The following is a 20,033-nucleotide window of genomic DNA, read 5'->3' as shown; positions in this document are numbered from 1 at the left end:
CACTTTCTCTGCTTGCTCCTCTTCCCACGTGCTGGCCCTGCTGATCTGCAGAAATGCTGTCTAGCAGTTTTCCCACTTTAGTTTATCATTTTCACAGTGTTGCTGCAGTCTTGGGCCTCACCCTTGTGTTTGGGCCCCCAGTCCAGGCTGCTCCCAGCAGCTGTGGCTGCGGAAAGCTTTGGGGGGGACAAGGGACACCCATGCCTGTGCCAAAGGCCCCCACAGCCCCGTCCTGCTGCTGCTGGGAATCAGAAGAGGACCTGGAAAAAGGCATTCCCTGTGTTCTCTGTCCCAGCAACTCAGGCACTGAAAGGTGCCTGATCTCTCCTGCCAGGTCTTTATGGCTCAGCCCCATCCCGGGGGGCTCGCAGGCACCCTACGATCTGCTGAGCCGCCTCGGCACCACGGGGCCGTGGCCACACGAGTGCCATCGACACAGGCACGGGCTTTAAGGCAACACCAGCTCCTGTGCTGGGTGCGTGCAGGTGGGGCACCCTTGGGTGCCAGCTGGGGATGCCCTGGTCAGACTTCCCCATCCTCCCTCCCGCTTGCAGGGGCTCCATGACCGAACGTGGGGGTGCCAGAGGCTGCCCTGCCCCGGCCAGGCGCTGTCCTCTGCCTGTGGGCCCAGTCCCCCAGCAGGATGGCAGCAGCTGAGGCCCAGCTGTGAGCCCCCAGTTCTTTGTGCCGATGGTGTGCCTGGCCCCGGGCTCTGCACAGCGCTCACCCCCGAGGCTCTGCGACTCGCAGGGGTCTCCAGAGCATGGCAGTGGCGGGGGGGCTGTGGGGAGCATCAGGGAGCATTCACTGCACCGCGCTCAGCATACGCTCACCACCCGCCGCCGCCAGCCGCTTTCATCCAGGACCCTCATTAAACTGCCGCTGAGTTTCTCCTCTCGTGGGCAGCCTTGCAGAGGCTGGAAGATTTGAGCTGCTCATTTCTGCCTGCCTGTAATTAGCCAGTGCATATTGCAGCCGGGGAGGCCCTGGCCACCTTCCCCCGCCAGCCAGCTGCAAAGGGTGGGAGAGGGAATTTCCAGCCCCTGGCTGCGTGGGGAGAGGCAGCCGGGGTCCCACAGCACCCCGGGTACAGACAGGCTGTGTGGTGCCCCCCAGGCTCCCTGGCCCTACCAGGCAGAGGAGCTGGCAGGAGGAGAGCGGCAGTGTCCCTGGGACCCCAGCCCAGCCTCCCACCCGAGACGGGGCAGGGACAGGGTTCCTCTCTCCGTCCCCTGGGTGCAGGAGACCCCCGGTGTTTCTGACCTCGGGGGGGACTCTGTAGGGCCTCCTGGGGGGCTGTGGAGCTGCTGGCAGCCAGGACAGGCTTGGAGCAGCAGGGCCTGCGGGGAGGAGATGGGGCTGGGGGGCTCCGCAGCCCTGTGTGGGGTGCGCCCACTGCGCCGTCCTCATCCAGAACAGAAATGCACAGCTGGGAGAGGATGTAACGAAAATAGCGTCTCCCTAGAATTTATTGGTTTCTCATTAAATACAGCAGCTGTTCCCCTCACCTCTTATTTACACAGGGGCTTCGTCACATTAAACTGAACAGTTAAAAATATAAAAGCTGGTGCTACCCAAACCCTAACGTCAGAGGGAGGGAGAGGAGGAAGGAGCCTGTGCGGCGTCAGAGCTGGGTTGGTCCTCGTGGGCGCGGGGCGCTCGTGCCCCTCGGCAGCACCGGTTACAGGAACCAGAAGCATTTGCGCCTGGATTTCTTGGAGTCCAGCTTCGCAGGCAGCCTGCTCACCGGCGAGGGCTCCTGCCTGGCCGGCGGGACGGGCCCTGCCGCGGGGGAGCTCTGCGCCGCCTCGCCCTCCATGTGGCTCAGCACCCGCTGGAAGCGGCCCTCCTGCTGCCGAAAGTCGTGCTCCACGCTGCGGGGAGAAGGGGCCGCGTGAGAGGCATCGCTCGCCGCTGCCCTGCGCCCACAGGGCCGCCTGAGCCCCAGTCCTCGTGCCCCCAGATCCTCCTGCAGGCAGCTGCTGCCCTGTGCCCGCACCCTGCGGGGCTGTGAGAGGAGGGGTGTGCTCAGGACCCGTCCCCATCCCAGCCAGCCGTCCTGTCCTGCCCATGGTCTGCAGCAGGGCACGTGGCACCCCGCCGCAGCTCGCAGGGACCCCTCCAGCTGCAGGAGCAGCCGTGGCTCAGAGTAAGAAATGCTGAGACTTCACCCACTGCAGCAAACCCCCTGGGTACTGACCTGCCTGGGGTGGGAGCTGGCCACCAGCCCAAGCTGGAAACTGGTGCAGATACTGGGGGGGGTCCAGGGTCTGAGGGACCCTGGTTAGCACTGAGCACCCCCGGAGAAGGGCTGTACCCAGCCCTGATGTTACAGACCCCCAGTGCCCTCCCCTGAGCCCAGTGCAGCCGCGGCACCAGGCATGCAAGGCCTGCACTGCTGGCTCCGACACCGCTCGTCATACTGGGCACGTGGGCGCCATGGGTCTGGGTAGGGAAGGGGGGGCTGCATCACCCACCACTGGCGCCAGGTCTCCTGCACGTCCCCTCCGCTGTCCCTGCAGCACCCACAGGCAAGCTGCCGGCAGCCACGTGCTGTAAAAAGCTTCCTCACCCAGAGAGCTCCAACCTGCAGCCGGCTCCGCTCTGAGCAGCAAGGTGCTGCTGCCTCCGCCGCCACCACGCACGTGGCCTGGCCACGCACACGGGGACCCCAGCAAGCTCCTGTGTGGTGTGCTGGCAGCTCGTGTCACTGCGTGCCATCAGGACACCCGTTGTCCCCAGCTGCCTCTAACAGGGCTCCTGGGCTCCAAGGAAGGGTGCACGTGCTTGCTGCAGGGGTAATTCCCCACAGGTTCCATCACACCGCTGGGGAGCTCTCCCAAAACCAGGTCCCCGTGGCAGCAGCCTTAGAAACGGACGCTGATGTCCCTCACATGCAGGGGAAGGTCGGGGTGTGCCCGCAGCACAGCCAGAACCCCTGCAGCCCCTCCCCTCCGTGCTCTCAGCCCACCCGTCCTCATCCTCACCACCCGCCACAGGGGACCCACCTTCTGTCCCCGCCTGCGTGCAGCCCCTGTGAGGTGCTCAGCCACGGCCCCGAGGCCAGAGAGGGTGCGCTGCTGCTGGCCGGGGTCTGCCCATGGTGGTGCCCCCTGCCCCTGTCCCATCCCACTCTGCCCCCACCCCATGTCCCACCGGAGCCTTTTCCCATCACGGAGGTGGCAGCAAAACCCAGCGGGAGCCCTCAGCGGGAGCCTGGCTGTTCCATGAAGCCACCTCCCGCAGCAGTGACATCTCCCAGCCGCAGTGCCGCGTGGAGACAGGCTCGTCAGTCCCAATTAGCACTGAAGGCCCCCATGAGCTAAGGAGGGGGAGCTGGCTGTTGGCTCTGGCGTAAATAAGCCGGGAAGAAGAGACACAGCCCCAGCAGTGCCGCAGTGGTGTAAGGGTGCCAGGGCACAGGGGGACGGAGCTGGGGCACCCCTGGCCCTGAGGTGCCCAAGGAGAGCGCACGCGTCCCAGGCACCCAACGCAGTGCAGCGGGGCAGCGGCTGCTCCTGTGCACACCCCGTGACCCTGGGGAAGCAGAGCCGAGGCACTGCGGTCCTGCACCTTGGTGAGGCCCTGGCATGGCAGGGAGGTGGCAGCCCAGGGACACTGCTAGGGGCACTGGTCCCCCGGCAGCCCCAGGCCAGGTGCCTTCCCCAGCACAACCAGCACCCAACAGCAGCACCTGCGTGAATTCACGCACGGACAAGACACAGCCCAGACTCAGAGCTAGCAAGCCCAGCGCTGCTGTAAGGAGGTTTTCCCCCAACACATTGCTTTTAAAGATAAATGCCCTGTCACCTCATCAGAGCAGATCTCCTTTCAGCTGCCAGCCAGCCCACCGTCCTTTGTGAAACAAACAGCATCCGTGAGGGGAAGCCAGAGCTGCCCCCCCAGTGACAAAGGGCCCAGGTTCAGAGCCAAGGACACCAGGACGCAGCCCCGGCCTTCTGGCCGTGGTGAGCTGAGCCTGGCGTGGGGACAGGCACACTGCCCTGGGCAGCAGCCACGGCACCGGCACCGAGCAGCTGCAGCTCTGCCCCTGAGCACCCCTCCTGTGCCTGGGGTGCCCGTTTGGAGGCAGGGAGGGAGGTGCTGCAGCTTGCACCCGGGTGTCTTATGGTGCCACGATCGTCCCTCAGGTCGTGCGAGCCTCCTCTGGCACACCAGCACTGCCCGAGGAGTGGGCAGCACAGTGGGGCTGGGGGGCCATGGAAAAGCTGCGACTGTCAGTGCCATGTCCCCCCCGAGAGCTGGACCTGCCCTGCTCTGCCTCGTAGCCACGCTAGGAGTGTGATACCTGGAATGGGGACGGAGGGGAGCAGGGACCCACCGGGAACACCCCAGAGCTGCCTCGTACCTGTAGATGATGCAGGCGCAGTCCCGGCAGGTCCCGCAGTTGGCAATGTCCTGCCCTGTCCGGTACGAGTGTCGCCTGCAACAGAGCACAAGTGCTGTGAGCCTGGAGACCCGACCTCCTGTGCCTCCCCCAGGCCCTCAGCTGCCCCACAGCACGGACACCGGCCGGCGGGGGCCCCTCTGCTCCCGGGATCCCCGCTCCTCTCCTGCCCCGTGCGATGCCCTTTGATGCCAGGCCAAGCACGGTGCCTCTCAGCTCAGCGGATTTCTCAGTTGGTTGCAAACCAGGCAGGCATGGCAGAAGCCCTGAATCCTTTGCACTCTGTCAGCCTCGTTTTATCACCACCCCAGAGCTGTACCTCGTGCCCAGGGACACCCCAGGACACTTTGCATCTCCCCACACACAGCACCTGCAGGGAGCGGGGCCACGGGCAGCGTGGGGGACAGGGGGGAGCACTCACAGCACACAGCAGTGCCCTGACAGATGGGCAGAGGGAGATGTGCCAGCCTAATCGCCAGCCTACGCTGGACTTAGGATTTCTCTCTTTTTGAAGCTTTTGTATCAAAGAAGCAGCCTCCTCCAGGGAAGGTGCAAGGGACTTAAATAAAGCAGAGATGGCTGCTGAGCCCCAAAGGTCAGCTCAGCCCCAAAGCCAGTCCTCCTCCCGGATCTCTGCAGAAAATGGTATTCTGCTGCTAGTGCTAAACGCTTGCCCCGATGCATCCTCGGCCAGCTGCATCCTGCTGCCCTGCCGGAGCTCGGCAGCTCCCTGGGGCGTCTCCCTGTGCAGCACCGAGCCCCAGCCCCTGGCACCAGCTGCCCCCCTAAAGGCTGGCGGTCACCCTAGCAGCTGCCTCCTCACCTCCTGTGCCCCTCAGGCAGTGCAGGCTGCGGCTTTTTGGGGGACAGCTGAGAAAACTCCCCCCTGTCCCAAATACCAGGCACAGCTTCCTGCTTGAATCATTCTCCTCTTACTCGACCTTGATCATGACTGTTCTCAGCCCTCGGAAACTAGGTCTTTTAATGCACCAAATTATATATTACAATTGGGATTATACTGTTAGCACATAAATTAGATCATGATACCTTTTATATGCGTATACAGAAGGTGTGTATACACGTGGACCTAATGTTGTATAAACTGCACCTCTGTCAGGATGAGATCTAACGTGGGGACAGACGTTTGGCTCGGGAAGTTGCTGCTGGGAGACACCCGGGCCCTGTGAGGCTGCACTACGGGGCGAGCAGTGCTGGGGCTGGTGGCAGCGCCTCGGGGCCACCCGCAGGTCTGCCGGGACCCTGACCCGTGGCAAATAAGGCCAGGCTGTTCCTCAGCAGAAGGACACTGGGAAAATCTTTTATGTGATTTCCTACCCCGTTCCTTATGTCTCTGGGCAGCGTTTGCTCATTTGACTGCAGCAGTATATGGAGCCGAGATCTTAATTAAGCTCCCCACGGTGAAGCTAAATCAGCTTCCTGAGCAGACAAACTCAATTCCGACCGTGGGAGCAGATCTGCCCTTTGGACGGGCTCTGCTCTGGACCTGCCTGCGCCGAGCCAGGCTGGGACACAGCCCTGCCCGGCGGGACCCCTCTGGGGGCACCCCACAGGCAGGGGCACCCCAGGGCCATGCCCTCCGCCCAGCACGGGCAGCGGCCCCCGTGCAGCCCCGAGGAGTGAGGCCAGTGGAAGTGGAAGTGGAAGGAATTATTTAGCAGCCACTTAATTTGGTTAAACAATTAAGCGCTTGTGCAGGCGGGAGGGACAGGACCCGCAGGAGGTGCCCTGTGGCAGGGCAGGACCTCACGCCGGGTGCCCCCTGTCCCCCTGAGCTCGCTGCCATGGCACGCGCCCGGCTTGGTGCACGTGCCAGGCACGGCCCCTTGCCAGCATGAGGCCAAACTAACGAGCTGCCAAGCTAGCTAATGAGCTGTCCCGTCCCAGTGCCCTGGGCTGTCGCACACAGCTGAAGCCCAGCAGAGCCCTACCGGCGATGCCACCTGCAGCTGGCACAGGCGATGTCCCCATCACCAGGCACCAGGCACCTGGGCCCCCTCAGACACAGACGGTTCGTTCAGGTTCATTAACAGGCAGAGCGTGCCAAACCCTGCCAAGCCCCCCAGGCTGTGCCCCCTGGGCATGGCAGGCTCCCAGCACAGGACCCTCTGCCTTGCTGGCGGCCAACCCAGAGGAATCCCAGCAAGTTGCTAACGGGAATATCCCGAGCCACGGGCAGCGCCTGGTACTGCAAAACACAAACGAGGCCACGAAAACTGGCCCGGGGCATGCCCTGCCCTTGACCTACAGAGCAGGGATGGGCAGGACAGACAGCGGGGGCCATTCCTGTGGCACAGACCGGCAGCACCAGAGACCGAGCCCTTGACAAGGGCCCTGGTCACCCATCTTTCATCCACAGCCCCCCAAAGGATATTTGCCCCCCGCCCCCCACCTGCGCTTGCTCACCCGTCCCGCTGGGCCTCCTTCTTCTCCAGGTCCTGGATGACGTCCAGCAGCACTCGGATGGTTTGTTGGCTGGTCTCCAGCACCCCTTCCAGCGACTGCAGCTGGGACTGCAGGTCCCCCTGCGCCCCCGCAGGGCCCTGTCCCTGAGATGTTCGGGTGTGCTCGTCCCCCGCCGGCGCTGCCGCTGGCCCCTTGGCTGCGACCACCAGTTGCAGAAGGTCCTGGACGTGGCGCAGCGTCTCCGACTGCTGGGCGGTGAGGCAGGGCTGCCCGTGCTGGGGGGCCTCTGGCGCCCGCCCGCCCAGCTGAGTCCCAGTGCCGGAGCCCTGCAGGGCCGGGGGCAGCAGCTCCCCGTGTCCCTCTGGTCCCGCCTGGCCGTGCCCGGGATCGGTGGCCCGCAACTGACTGCTGATGCCGTCACGGGTGTCCAGACGGCCAAGCGCAGCTGGTGTCTTCTCCGGTGTGGCGGCTGAGCTGTGCCAGCCCGGCGCTGGTAGGATGGGGGCTGGCGGGGTGCAGCAGGGCCCCCCCCATGGCGAGCTGCAGAGCTGGTGCTGGGGTGGTGGGGGGTCCCGGGGGGGGGTGCCCTGAGCTGGCTGGCGGAGCCCCTGGATGTGCGCGGTGGGGAGGGTCTGCTGGCAATGCGGAGAGGGCTGGGGCAGCAGGCGCCCGCGGGGCAGGCTGTGCTCTGAGTCGCTCCGGCCGAGCCCCTGCACCTCAGCGGGCAGCGGGGGCTGGCCGCAGGGCACAGAGGCCGGGCGCTGGGAGGGTCTCCGGCTGCCCCTGGGGTTCCCGCAGAGCCGGGCGCAGGGCTCAGGGGGGCAGCTCTTGGCTGGGGAGGTACAGCTGGCAGCAGGGCACCCGGCTGTGCCCGGATAAGGGGGACAGGGATCCCTGGGCGGTGGCGGTGACGTGTGGCACGCCGCAGCACGCTGGGTGAGGGCGGCGGCACGCTCATGCGCGGGGAGGCTGCCGGGCACGTGTGGGGGCACAGCCCGGACGGAGGGGGTGGGCGAGGGGCCCCCCGGGCAGCGGGCGCTCCCCAGGGCGGTGGGCAGCCCCACTACCCCGGCCATGTCGCAGACACTCTTACTGCGGGGCTGGGAGGCTGGGAAGGGCTTCTGCAGGCTGGGGGAGGTCTGGATGGCAGCGCTCGCGCACGCCTTCCTGGGCATGGGCAGCGTCAGCGAGCATGGCTGGGCCTGGGGCCAGCTCCGCCGCGAGGCACAGAGAGCCGCCGGCTCAGGGGCGTCCCTGGGGGGCGGCGAGGCACGTGGGGTGTTGGGGCCAGGGGCGGCTGCGGGCCCTGGTGGGGGGCTGCCCGCCTGCTCCGCGCTGCCCTCCACCAGGTCCTTGAAGCGGACCTGCTGCGTGCGGTTGCGCCGGCGCTGGAGGCGGCTCTCGATGTCGGGCGAGTCGCGGTTGAGCAGCACCGAGCGCACCGTCATGGCTTTCTCCTGGCCGCCCTCGCTGGCGGGGGCCGGCCCAGGAAGGGGCTCCCTGCTGACCATGGCTCACGGCCCCGGGGCCGAGGCCCTGTGGCGGGGCGCTGCAGCGGGGCCGAGCTCTGGCGTTCGGAGCCCTGCACTGCGCCCGTCCCCGGAGCTGTCCGGGGCACTGGGCGGCCTCATCCCGTGCTGCCGCGGAGAGGGGATGCCGTGTGGGAGGCGGGCGAGGGGCTGCTGGGCACGCCGCCCACCGCACAGCCCCTACAGCCCGCGGCACGCGGACACCCTGACGGCCCTGCCTGCCACCGTGCCTCCCCGCTGGTGCCAGCAGCCCATGGTCCCGCCGCCTCCGCCCGGGCTCAGTGCCCCCCACGGTGGGCTCCCCAGGGCACCGGGTGCCGGCCGTCCCTGCGCATGGCTCCTGGCTCCCAGACCTGCGGGGACAGAGAAAGGAGGTGAGCCCCGGCCCTGCTGCCCGCTCCCTCCTGTGGATGGGGACGGGGACGGGGATGTCTCTGGCTGCCCCGTGGAGCCGCTGGCCTCTGCACACCCTCCCACCCAGCGCGGCCATCACAAAACGCGAAGAGACAAGCTTTGATCTCTGGCGCTGCCTCCTCAGCACAAAAGGAGAAGGGAAAAAAAGAAACCCCTTTAGCATAAACACGTTACAAGTTCACAGCTCAAATCAAGCAGAAGAAGCTGTTAAAAATAGCTCTGCCTTGCTGGGGCTTGGTACCTCGTGTTCAGAGGGCGCTGGGAGCAGGCAGCCCGTGCTGCAGGGGCACAGCGGGACGGGACGGGAACAGTGCAGAGGAGCAGGTCAGGCTGCGCTGGGCACAGGGGGCTCGTACGTGGGGATGGACAGGCAGGGGGCACCCGCTGTGCATGGGGCTGGACAAGGTGTGGGGTGCCCAACCTATGTGGGACCTGGCTGCAGAGGCACAGGACCCGTCGTGTATGGGGCACAGGCTCCCATCCTGCACGTGCCACCTGTTGGAGGTGGGGCAGGGCTGCGGGCGTGGGAGAGCAGCTCAGTGCACGGGACGAGGCTGTGACTTGGGGACATTTAGCCAATTTGGGCATGTGAGAACCAGCCTCGAGGAAGAAGAGGTATTGCATCTGGGATGGCAGCTTCCAGTGCTGGGCTCCTCTCTGAGATGGGCATCTCCGGGCAGGCTGCCCTGGCTGCGAGCAGGGCTCCCACGCAGGGAGGACCCCCCAGCCCCACTGTCACACAGCTGCACACAGCTGCACACAGCGCCTCCTCCCCGCACAGGCACAGCAAACCCCTTCCCCAGCCCTGACCCCAACCAACACCAGGCCCCCATGCACAGCCGGATCTCTTGCGCCCACCGTGGTCACTGCTCAGGTACATGGCACATGCCTGTGAGCCCTGCTCAGGAGCCCCTGCTCCCCTGGGCACAGAGGATTTGTGGCTCGTTTTGGGAAGCAGCATTGTGAGAAGGAGGCACTGGAGAGCAGAGCGGGAGTCGCCAGCCCCGGCAGGGAGTGACGCTGCTCAGACTCATGGCTTGCTGTCCTGCACTTGAGGTCTGCAGACACCCACAGGTGCCTGGGCACGGGCAAGGAGCACAGTGCTATGGGTGCCCCTGGCACCATGCCGTGCCCTGCATCCCGCAGCTGGCACCGGTGGTGCCCACCCCGCCATGCAGCCCAGGGAGCCCCCAGCCCCGTACTGCTGCAGCACACTGAGCTGGGAGCTCTGCTCCCCCCACAGCCCTCTCGCCCTCCCTGCAGCCCCCCCCCGGCCCCGCTCGCCGCCTCGCCTTGCTCTCACTGCACCGAAGCAGCTGACTCAGCACAGCAGCCTGGAGTCCCCATGCACTGGGAACGAGCAAACTTCCCAGCTGGGCTGGATTTCCTGCACCTCCCCAGGACCACAGCGAGCCCAGCAGCAGCAGGCTCAGCCAGGGCCTGGCCCGGCCAGTGCGGGGGACCCACATCTCACACCTCTGCGCCCCTCGTCCAGCACTTGTCGGGATGCTGCTCCACGCGCCAGCAGCCAGCCGCACGGCGCTTCCCTTCCCCAGTCTTGGAGCTGTGCCCAGACACCGGGAGGTGTTTGTGAGGCAGGACGCGGCGAAGGCATGGCCGGCGGATGGGGCACCTCGTTAGTATGGACAGCAACAGGCTGAGGAGGGGAGGGAGCTCACTGGAGAGCCGAGCTCGGTGCATGCCTGAGGCAGTGGCCGTGCTGGCACCCGCATGGAACAGGGCAGAGCCCGCAGGACCACAGGACCCAGTCCAGCCCCGCAGCGTGGGACCAGCAACCCCAGCTACGGCTGTGCCAGTACAGGAAACACGCTCAGTGGCAGGGGATGGATGGGCTGGCACGTTTCTGTGCTGGACCGTGCCCCTGCATGTGGGTCAGCACCAGTACAGCCTGGCTGAGCGCTCCCAGAGGACAGCTTGTGTGGCCACCCTGCTCCGGAGACTTTCTTAATGAGGATGCTAATGGGCACAGGGCAGGGGTGCCAGGAGCCACTCCAACAGCCGAGCACGGGTCAGGAGCACTCCCGGCACAGTCCAGGCAGTGGGGGCAGACACGGACCCTGCAAGCTCCCAGGGGGACCAGGCTGAGCCATGGCCGATGGCAGAGCGAGACCAGGACACCTCACTGCCTGCGCAGCCAACGCGACGCTTCCAGTCAGCGGGGCATCCGCTGAGGCACCCCCTGCCTCCCGAACCGCGCTCCGCTGGAGAGATCAGAGACATGCCACAAGGACAAAGAAAAAGTCTATAAATTATACATGGCACTAACTGCATTTGGAGAACAGTTCTAAGGGTGTCAAACACCAAAAGCTAGGACCCTCCCACTCGTCCTTCTGCATATGCATTACAGCACGGTCAGATTTAGTGCTGTGCTCAGGCTCTGTTTCCAGCATGCCTGCATCTTCTGGTGCTAATGAGTCCTGCTGTGGGACTGAATCAGGACCGTGGAACCGAGCGGCTGCTGTACCTCATGTACCCCCCCGTACCGGAGCCGAAGCTGAAGGAAACAGCTCTGCCAATAGATCCAGCTGGAAGCACGGCTCCAGGGACATTTTGAATGCACAGAAAGGGCCACGGGGAAGGGGCTGTGCAGGAAGCACAGACACGCGGCACTCAGCCGCACCAGGGCTTTCCAGCTGCTATCTTCAAGCTTGTTTACTGGGAGATGGCACTCGGGACAGTGTATGCCAACGAGCCTGCATGCTCACCCAGGGCCCCGCACAAGCGCTGCTCTCCCAGCGGGGCACCGCAGCCCACAAATCTTCCTGTGCCCACAGCTCCCTGCCCCTGGGCACCTTGTGCAGGACCTGAGCTGCCAGACAGAAGGCACAGGAGCAGAAGCGTTCCCTGCTGGTGCCACCCTCCCCAAAACAAGGCACAGATTGCTTTGCTTGGTCTTGCCGTGCTGAGTAACGTGGTGCTACAAAGCTGGAGCCCTTCTGGGGTCCTGAAACTGAGTCAGCCCCTTTAGGGCCAAGCTGCTGTCAGCCCAGGACTGCAGCAGCTCCCCTCTGGAGGGGGATGACCAGGACTGGGGATACAGGCAGACAGGGGAGGGGACAGCTGAAGGATGAGAGCTGTCCTCGCTCCTGCGTGGTGGCTGAGGCTGTCCTCAGGTGCCCTGTGCCAGCAGCTCTCCAGCAGTCCCTGCTAGAGCGCGTGTAAGGGCTGCGCACGCCAGCACCCCAGCCTCACACCCAGCAAACACGAGCAGCTCTGTGCACCCCCCGCAGCTGATGCAGGGGCAGGAGGGCTCCCCACGCTTTGCTTTTGCCCATGTGTGCAGTGCAGGGAGCAGGCAGGCACCAGGGATTCAGAGTGTTCCTCTCCCAGCTTTGCCAGCAGAACTGCACCAAGGAGGGCAGGCTGGCTCTGCCCGTCCTGCTGCTGGCCCCGAGGAGACCTCCCCGTGCGTACCCGTGGAGGAGGCAGGGCAGGGCAGGGCAGCCGTGCTCCCAGAGGTGAGGAACCCACCAGAGCTGTGGGCACCCTGGCACGCAGCACTCCTGCAGGTGTGGAGATGGGGACGCCACGGTGCTACAGGACCAAGGCCACAGGAGAGCCCGGCGCAGGCAGGACCTCAGACCCGCAGAGCCCTGAGCGCAGAGGCACCGGGGGGGGGCTGGCACGGGGACCCACCAGCCTGGTGCCTCTGCGGGCAGCGGTGGGAGCAGATGCAGAGCTTGATTAATGACAGATGAAGGATGGCAGCATGTACCAGTCGTGCCAGTCAGCACGGGGTTATAGGAAACACGGTTCATCAAACTAATTTTCTGTCTGTTTTGATGAGATTCCCAGTTTGGTCGACGAAGGTAAAAGCCTCGATGGAACAGACTTAGATTTCTGTAAGGCATTTGACATTTTGACGAAGAAAGCAGAATGATACGAAAGCAATGTGGCACACATTAAATGGATTAAAAACTGGCTAACCAGCATGTCTCAAGACATAATCATCCAGCGATCATCACCAATTAGCCGTGCTTCTGCTCAGGTCCTGTGGAGGGGCGGCCGGGGCCCCACGCTAACACTGGCTATTAGTGACCTCAAAGAAGAAGAGTCAGCACCGATAAAATGTGCAGATGATACAAAGACTGAGAGAAGGATAAGGAATGAGAACGGCAAAAGTGCCATGCAAGAGGCAGGGAACAGGCACTGCAAAGAGGGGTCTGTGCCGTGGGGAATGGCACTGCCCTGCAGCCGTGCAGGTAAAGTGCAACATAACAGTGCCTGGAAATTGGTGGTCAGCACGTTCAGATGGGGAATGACTTCCTTGAAAGGTGAGGTCATCCAGTGTGAGAGCGATTTGGAAAGAATTTAGGTGGTGGTGGATCCTCCATCTTGGCAATCGCTTGAGGTCTGAGTGTTTTTCTCCTCTGGTTCACATGGGAATTACAAGCAGCAAGTCATACGCGATGATTTATAGATAAAACCAGATGACGCCACTGTAATGCAATAGATGACATGAGGACTCCAGTGATGGGCTCGCCAGATAAGCTGGATGCTCAGTGCAGCTGGGAGCAGATGTCCCATCAGCTGAACGAGACCCAGGAGCCGTGGAAGGGACACAGGCAGCTTCCCCACTGCCTGGCCACCGGCACCACCGAACTGCAGTGCCAATGCTCCCACGCTCAGGCTGCCCTTGCCCCCACACGCATCAAGTCTTTCTCCAAACGTCTGGGATTCACGGCTGGCACTGAGGCTCCGACTCACATCAGCCCGGTGTCCTTCAGGTCCACGAACCTGCTGCTGTGCTGCGGGTGCTGGTGTCCAGAGCCCGGTGGTGCTTCGCTGCCCTGCACCTTGCCAGCGCCGTCAGCTCCTGCCCGCAGCCCAGGCCCTGCACGTCCCTCCCAGAGAACAAGGGCCTGCGACAGTGGCACTGCTCCGGCCCATCCTGATTAATGGGCTGGCGAATCTTGTAAGAGAGGCAGCAAATCTTCCCATGCTCTATCTTGATACATGGGCTGCAGGGTTGGGCTGAGAGGAACAAAGCCCTGCTTCACACCTGCTCCTCCATCCACCGGAGATGCTGCAGAGCAGAGGCACAGCCTCCAGCTGCCTGCCTGCTCTCATCTCCCCACACCGGGACGGCACAGCCCTGCCCAGCTCTTCCTCCCGACGCCACGACGCCAGCAGACACCAGCCCAGCACCGCCGGACAGACCCTGGGCACCGGACCCAGGGCTGCAGGCACCACCACGGGGTCCCAGCCGCCCCCGTGCCCGGCAGTGATCCTGCACGGCCCCAGCCCCTTCTCCACCCATCCTCCACCTCCTCCTCCTCCTGGCAACGTCTGTGGAAGAAGGAAAACCAGAGCAGACACATAAATCTTCTCCTCAAGACGCAGGAAGCTGGGAGATTAGATTTATGAGAGAGGAAGTCATATTCTTCTGGAGCTGCAGAAGAGAACAGCTAATTACCCAGCTCCACTACTGGGTACAACGGTTCCTCCTGGGACAAAACCTTTGCTGTCCCTGATCTCTGAAAGGGGACGAGGTGCTACGGCAAGCACAGGAGGAAACAGAGGATGAGGCATTTGCGCACAGCCGATGACCAGGCAGGAGCCAGGTTCTCAATACATCAGCCGGTAGCAGGACTTAATCCCAGTTTGGCTCCAAGAGGACTCGGCACGTTTGTACTCGGCGTGGAGCATCCACGGGACGTGGGGGTGGAGGATGGAGAGCGTCTCCTCAGCAGCCAGCAACGCCAAACCCCAGCTCCTTGCAGGGGCAGCGCCAGCACGGAGCCAGCACGTGCCCGGCCCTCGCAGCTGCTCTTGGAGGCTCTTCCAGCACCCGGCTGTTTGGAGGCGTGCAGGCCTCCTCATTTCCTGCAGGCACTTAATCACGGCCAGTTGATATCCGTTTGTGCTTGTGCCAGTACCGTGCTTTTCTTGAACAGCTCTTCTCCCTCCTCAGCTCAGAGCCCGTGTGCTTTGCCATGAGGACGCAGGGACTCAGGCCCCTTCCATGGCACGGGCTGGGGGCGCTGAGCAGGGGCAGGCCCTGCCCACACCTCCAGGCCAGCTCCCCGCTCCCCCGTCCCCCCACAGCTTCGCCCATTCCCGTGGGGGCTGAACACCTCTCCACCACCAGCACCCAAGGCGAGGTCTCGCGCTCTGTTCCAGCACCCCCACGGCTCTGCTGGGAACACCCAAAGAGCTCCATCTGAGGACAGCGAATTCCCTGAGCTGGGGCAGTGCCCTGGAGGACTCACACCACCACGCACACTCACTGCAGATGCCACTTGGGTGCCCCAGAGGAGCCCTGCTGGCACAAAGGTCCCTTTTCTGTGACAGCAGGTGCCTGGTGGAAGTGGCAGCTCGCACGAGCCAAGGGATCTGCACACATCTTTATTTAGGTCACTGGCTGAAGAGCTCTGCAGGAAAATGAGTCACTCTCCCAGTCCAGGGGCCCTGGAGATGGCCGGAGCCCCCAGCCCAGCCCGGGTGCTCCCTGGGGCCCCAGCACCTCTCCAGGGCTGCCTGAGGCTTCTGCAGCCCCTGCCTGGGTCCCACGGCCGGTGCCCAGCAAAAAGGACACCAAAACCCGTGAAGAAGCAACAACGCCCTCCCGGCACCCAGAGGCCGTCATCTCACCCTTACATCGTGCTTCCCTCCTTCAACTGCAGACACACCGGTGCTGTCAGGTGGAGACTGCATGGCCAGGAGATGCCGCAAGATGCAAAGCCGTTGGAGAAAGCCTTTAGAAGCCTGTGGAAGCCAAATTATTCCTCTGTCTCCCACGGATGCTAATATGGCTGTGGTGGCAGTAGTGGCTGTGCTCTTGCTGTGACTTGCTTTCGTTCCCAGCTCTTTGCAATGCAGAGGAGCACCACTGTCACCATTTCAAATGAGACATGAAGAGGCAGAGTGACCTGCCCAGGGGAGCACAGGCAGACCAGGCAGTACAGAGCAGGAGGAGGTGAGGAGTTTGTTTTACATCCCGAGGCTTTCCTTAACCTCCTCAGTGGGAGGCACGAACACCTCCCGTGCAGCCTGCAGCTCCTGGGCTGTGCAGCACCACTTGGCTGCCTTTGCTACAGGCTACAGAAGAGACCACCATGGGAAGAAGGCACCCCTTTGTCTGCTTCCTTCCCAGCAAACGTGGTGTGGGCACACTGCGTCCTGCTGAGTCTCAGAGACAGCTCGTGCAGGTGCACGGACATGGGGAGAACACCTGACACAGACCTGGCCTCGAGAGCAGGCAGGCTCGGCCGGTGCTTCCTCCAGCAGAGGCTGTCCCCAGAGTCATTACAGGACAAACAAAATGGGACATGGCCTAAAGGCTCGTGGTCACAGGAGACGCAGCTCGTCACAAGACATCCCACAGCTCCGCACTTTCCCAGGGAGCAGCGTGTCGCCCCTCGCAGAACCGGGCTCCGCTCTCCATCTGGAGCCACGCCGCCAGCCAGCAGCCTGCGGGCTGGGGAGCCCCGGCAGACGGGGACTGGCTGTGCTCCTTCACATGCCAGGAATTTTATTAGAAAGCCACAAGCTGTCCACAAAGCACATTTCTGGAAAAAGCTAGAAAGGTTTTGCCGCCCAGCAATTCACGGGCAGACGGCCACAATGCCCGGCCTCGCGTGCACCCGTCCCGGGGAGCCTGGCACAGCCCCACGGGGGGCACGCAGCCCCGCTGCCCCTGCAGCTCCGAGCCCACGGCCCCACGGGGACCGGTGCCCCCGTCCCGCTGCCGCACCGTCTGCAGGCTGCAGCCCTGGCAGCGGGAGCAGGAGGCCTCTGCGGCTGCAGCTTCCCAGCACCAGTGCAGAGAACGTCATCTCAGAATACAAATTCCTGCCTTTAAGTGGATTTCCAATGCCATCTAGCAGCCGGCCCCCCTTTATCTTTATGCGCCTTAGACAACACTCGCTACCAGGGGAATTTAGGAATTAGCAAGTGTCTTTGCCGCGTGCCTCGGTTTCCCAACCCACAAAGCAGCCAGGGTGGTACGAGTACCACTGAAAGCACACGAGACAGACCCCGTCCAAAAGCACTGGTTACGACTGAAGTATTGTTACTACAGATGCAAATGAACCCACTAATTATTTGTGGCCTCTGAACACTACCATACTATTAAATAATTATAATAATTATGATTTGTAAAGAAGATAACCTCAGCCTAAAGGAGCTTCTGTGTTTAAATCCACTCTGCTTCTCCAAGCGCACGGGAGGGATTTTGAGCACTTCCCAGCAGATGTGGAACCTGCCAGGACAGGACCAGGGCCGCCAGCCTGTGCCAGCTCTCGCCTGGAGCTGCTTCCAAGCCCAGGAGGGACTTGGGCAGCTCCTGGTCCCCTTCTCAGGCAGGCTGCCAGCGAGGGGACACAGCCAGCGGGCCCTGGCATCCCTGCCCGTCCCAAAGGGCTTGTTCCTGTGCCCTGGGAGGCGCTGGCAGCTGCAGGCTGGCAAGCAGTCCCCTGCCCCGCCACGGGCACGCGGCTCTCACCGTCCCTCTCTGGGCACACAGCCACAAAGCCGGGTCCCAGCGATTCCTCACACGTGTCCACCTCGTGCTCTGATCAGAAAAAACGGCTCTGTGGAGACCCCTTCTCCCAAATCCCTGCGTGCCTCTGCGAGGAGCTGCAGCTCCGGCTCAGTTCCGCGCGCACTCCTGCGGGGAGGAGAGGGACTCGAGCAGTCCGCAGGAGCTTTGCCTTCGTATTTCATGGGCAGCAGCTCCGGCTGCCCCGGCCCCACTCCCACCGCCCCAGCTGCTGAAGCCCCCCCGGCAGACACAAAGGCCTCGAGCACAGAACACGGCGCTGGGAGCTGCCGGCAGCAACGTGGGCTGAATCCCTCCAGCGCCAGCAGCCGTACCCGCGGCCGGCATCAGCGCAGCGTGCAGGACCGAAAGTGACATCCCTAGGATCATGTGTGTGTGCGTGTGTCAAACACAAACACGGCTCCGGCTGATGGACGTGTCTCCAGCCGAGGGACAGCAGTGAGCCAGGCTGAGCCGGGCAGGCTGCTGCTGGAGCCCAGCTCCGTGCCCACATCTCCCGCAGGAGCCGATCTGCGAGCGGAGGTGCCACGGGCTGGGGGGGGCAGCAGGGCAGGAGGGCTGCGGTGCAGGAACCAGACCCCGGGGGTCTTCAGCCCTTGTAACGCAGCAGCACCCAGATTTATCCCCTCGGCCACAGCCCCCAGCACGGCCCCGTGCCCCCAGGGACCCCGGCACAGCCCCAGCAATGTGCTCGGTGCGGGTGCCACCGGCACCTCTGCGCGGGGTGTGGGTGCCGGGGGTACGGTGCCCCCCGCCGTTCCCCAGGCAGAGGCGAGAGGAGCCCCGGGGGCGCTGCGACCCCCGCGGCACGGGGAGGCAGGACTGCCCGGGGCCGGGCTCCGAGCTCCGGCGGCGAGGAGGAACGGGCACGGCCGCCCGGGCACCGCGGCTCCCTGCCGGGCAAGCCGGCACCGCGCCCCCGGCCCCCCCCGGCCCCCGCGCATCCCGGGGGCTGCCGCGCCCGGCTCCCGGCCGCGGGTCCCCGCGCTGCCCCGGGGTCCCGGCGCCGGCCCCGGGCTGCCCGCACGGCTCCGGGCTCCCGGCCCCGGGGCTCCCCGTTCCGCCCCGGCTCCCGGCCCCGGCGCAGCGAGCGGGCTCCGCAGGGCCGCTGCCCGCGGGGCTCAGCCCGGCCCGGCCCCGCCGCCCCCTCCCCGTGCTCCCCGCTCCCCGCCCGGTACCTGCTGCTCGGCGGCGGCGGCGGGCGCGGGGCGGCAGCGGCGCGGGGCGGCGTGCGCGGGGCACGGCCGGGGCGGAGCCGCGCGGGCTCCCCGGTACCGGGAGGCGGAGCCGGCGGGGGGGGGGCGGGGCCGGGACAGCCCCGTGGCGGCGGGGCCGGGGGGGGGGGGGAGCCCCGGGCGGTGCCCCCGGGCGGGGACGGAGCCCGCTGCGCCCCGCGCCGCTCCCCCGCGCGGCCCCGCGGCCGCCTCCGGTGCAGGGCAGGGGGCGCGGCCCCGGCCCCGGCCCCGTGCAGCCCCCCCGGGCCCGTCCCCGCGGCTCTCGGGTGTGCCCGGGGCCCCGTGGTGCTGGGGCAGCGCCGGGACCGTGCGTGGGCTCCGGGGCTGCTGGCCCCGTGCTGCGGCGGGGGCCCGGCCGGGCGCTGTCAGCGGGCAGGGTCCCACTGGTGGGTTTGTGTGAGGGCTGCGCTGTTGGTGTGAGGGCTGTGTCTGATCCACATGCCTGTGCCATGCGCTGTGCCATGCGCTGTGCCATCCGCTGGACAAACCGCATCCATACGTGGAGCAGGGTCTGGCCGTGCAGCTCCCCGGGAATGCAATCTCAATGTAAATGCAGCTTCCCTTGAACGAGGTGTAGCAGCGGCGCAGGGAGTTCACCTGGATCTAACGCCGGCAGCCACCAGAGCAGCTGCTTTCAGGTGACTGAACTAATCCCATCAAATCCCTAGCATAGACCAGCCCGTACGAAAGTTTCCTCCCATCCTTCCTGCCTTGCACCACGTTGCCCCTGGGGCACTGCCGGCCTTCCCCCTGGGGCAATGAGGTGCGAGGCTCGTGCAGCCCTGCAGCGATGCTGGGTGACATCCACTGCGGCTGGTGCGTGTGAAATGGCCCCCCGGGAAGGAACGAGCTGCTCCTGCCCCCTGTGAGCAGTGTGCCTGCCCAGACAGCTCTGTGGCACCACACGGCCACACTTGGGGACGTGGGTGGGCTTGTGGCAGCCCTGGCTTTGGCAGCACTTGGTCTGGGAGTGGGCCTGGCTGGGGCTGGGGCAGCAGCATTGCTCGGTGAGCAGAGGCTTGACCCCAGCTCTGCAGCCGAGCTGTGCCCGCTCGGCCACGCGGGCAGCTGGTGACCGGAGTGTCCCTGCAGCACTGCTGCCACGTGCCTGCACGGCTGCCCCATGTGCAGGTGCTGCTGACCCTGCTGTGTGCCGGCCTTCAGCAGGGACATTTTGGGTCTGTAGCTTCACTTTGATGCTAAAAAAGGATTGGGATTCATGGCATTTCATTCGTTTGCTTTTCACAAGGTAATTCCCTGTGCTGCTTCCTTTCCTTGGGGGCAGCACGGCAGCCGCAGAGGAAAGGTTACCCCTGAAACCACCCACGGGCCCTGCCAGTGACACTAAGCCACCTTCATTCATTCTGAGCCTGCCAAATGATGCATCCTCCTCAGCAAGAGCTGCCTTTTCCCAGCTACCAGGGCAGGGAGAGCTTTCTGGCTGAACAGCCAAGAATGGGCCGTGCTGGATGCTGCCGAAACCCAGGAGGTGTCATGCA

General features: G+C 64.6%; 3 protein-coding genes across 4 annotated transcripts in view; 1 reads left to right on the top strand and 2 right to left on the bottom strand.

Moving 5' to 3' along the window:
• Positions 1-20,033, bottom strand: part of AUP1 (AUP1 lipid droplet regulating VLDL assembly factor) — a 134,503-nt gene that overhangs the window by 89,528 nt on the left and 24,942 nt on the right. The gene's annotated exons all lie outside the window — the stretch shown is intronic.
• Positions 1-20,033, top strand: part of LOC137855362 (dedicator of cytokinesis protein 2-like) — a 72,682-nt gene that overhangs the window by 39,923 nt on the left and 12,726 nt on the right. The gene's annotated exons all lie outside the window — the stretch shown is intronic.
• Positions 1,443-18,617, bottom strand: LOC137855350 (INSYN2B protein-like). Of its 2 annotated transcripts, XM_068679415.1 has the most exons (4): positions 18,478-18,617; positions 6,833-8,714; positions 4,370-4,444; positions 1,443-1,874 (listed from the first exon to the last, which is right to left on the bottom strand). In XM_068679415.1, the coding sequence occupies exons 2-4, from the start codon at positions 8,341-8,343 to the stop codon at positions 1,682-1,684; spliced, it is 1,779 nt and encodes a 592-aa protein (XP_068535516.1). In that variant the 5' UTR covers positions 8,344-8,714; positions 18,478-18,617; the 3' UTR covers positions 1,443-1,681. The 2 variants fall into 2 exon arrangements, with proteins under 2 accessions (XP_068535516.1, XP_068535515.1); XM_068679414.1 differs by lacking the exon at positions 18,478-18,617 and having other exon boundaries at positions 6,833-14,004.

This window comes from Anas acuta, chromosome 4 (assembly GCF_963932015.1).
Source record: "Anas acuta chromosome 4, bAnaAcu1.1, whole genome shotgun sequence".
Taxonomy (NCBI): domain Eukaryota; kingdom Metazoa; phylum Chordata; class Aves; order Anseriformes; family Anatidae; genus Anas; species Anas acuta.
This window is presented reverse-complemented; position numbering and strand designations above follow the sequence as displayed.

What these genes read in the sequence shown, in the direction of transcription:
- LOC137855350 (XM_068679415.1), bottom strand. Translation starts at nt 8,343, where the DNA reads ATGGTCAGCAGGGAGCCCCTTCCTGGGCCGGCCCCCGCCAGCGAGGGC. An exon ending in AAGGAGGCCCAGCGGGACGG is followed by an intron (nt 4,445 to 6,832) that starts GTGAGCAAGCGC and finishes GCTCTGTTGCAG; the next exon opens with GCGACACTCGTACCGGACAG. An exon ending in TGCGCCTGCATCATCTACAG is followed by an intron (nt 1,875 to 4,369) that starts GTACGAGGCAGC and finishes TTCTCCCCGCAG; the next exon opens with CGTGGAGCACGACTTTCGGC.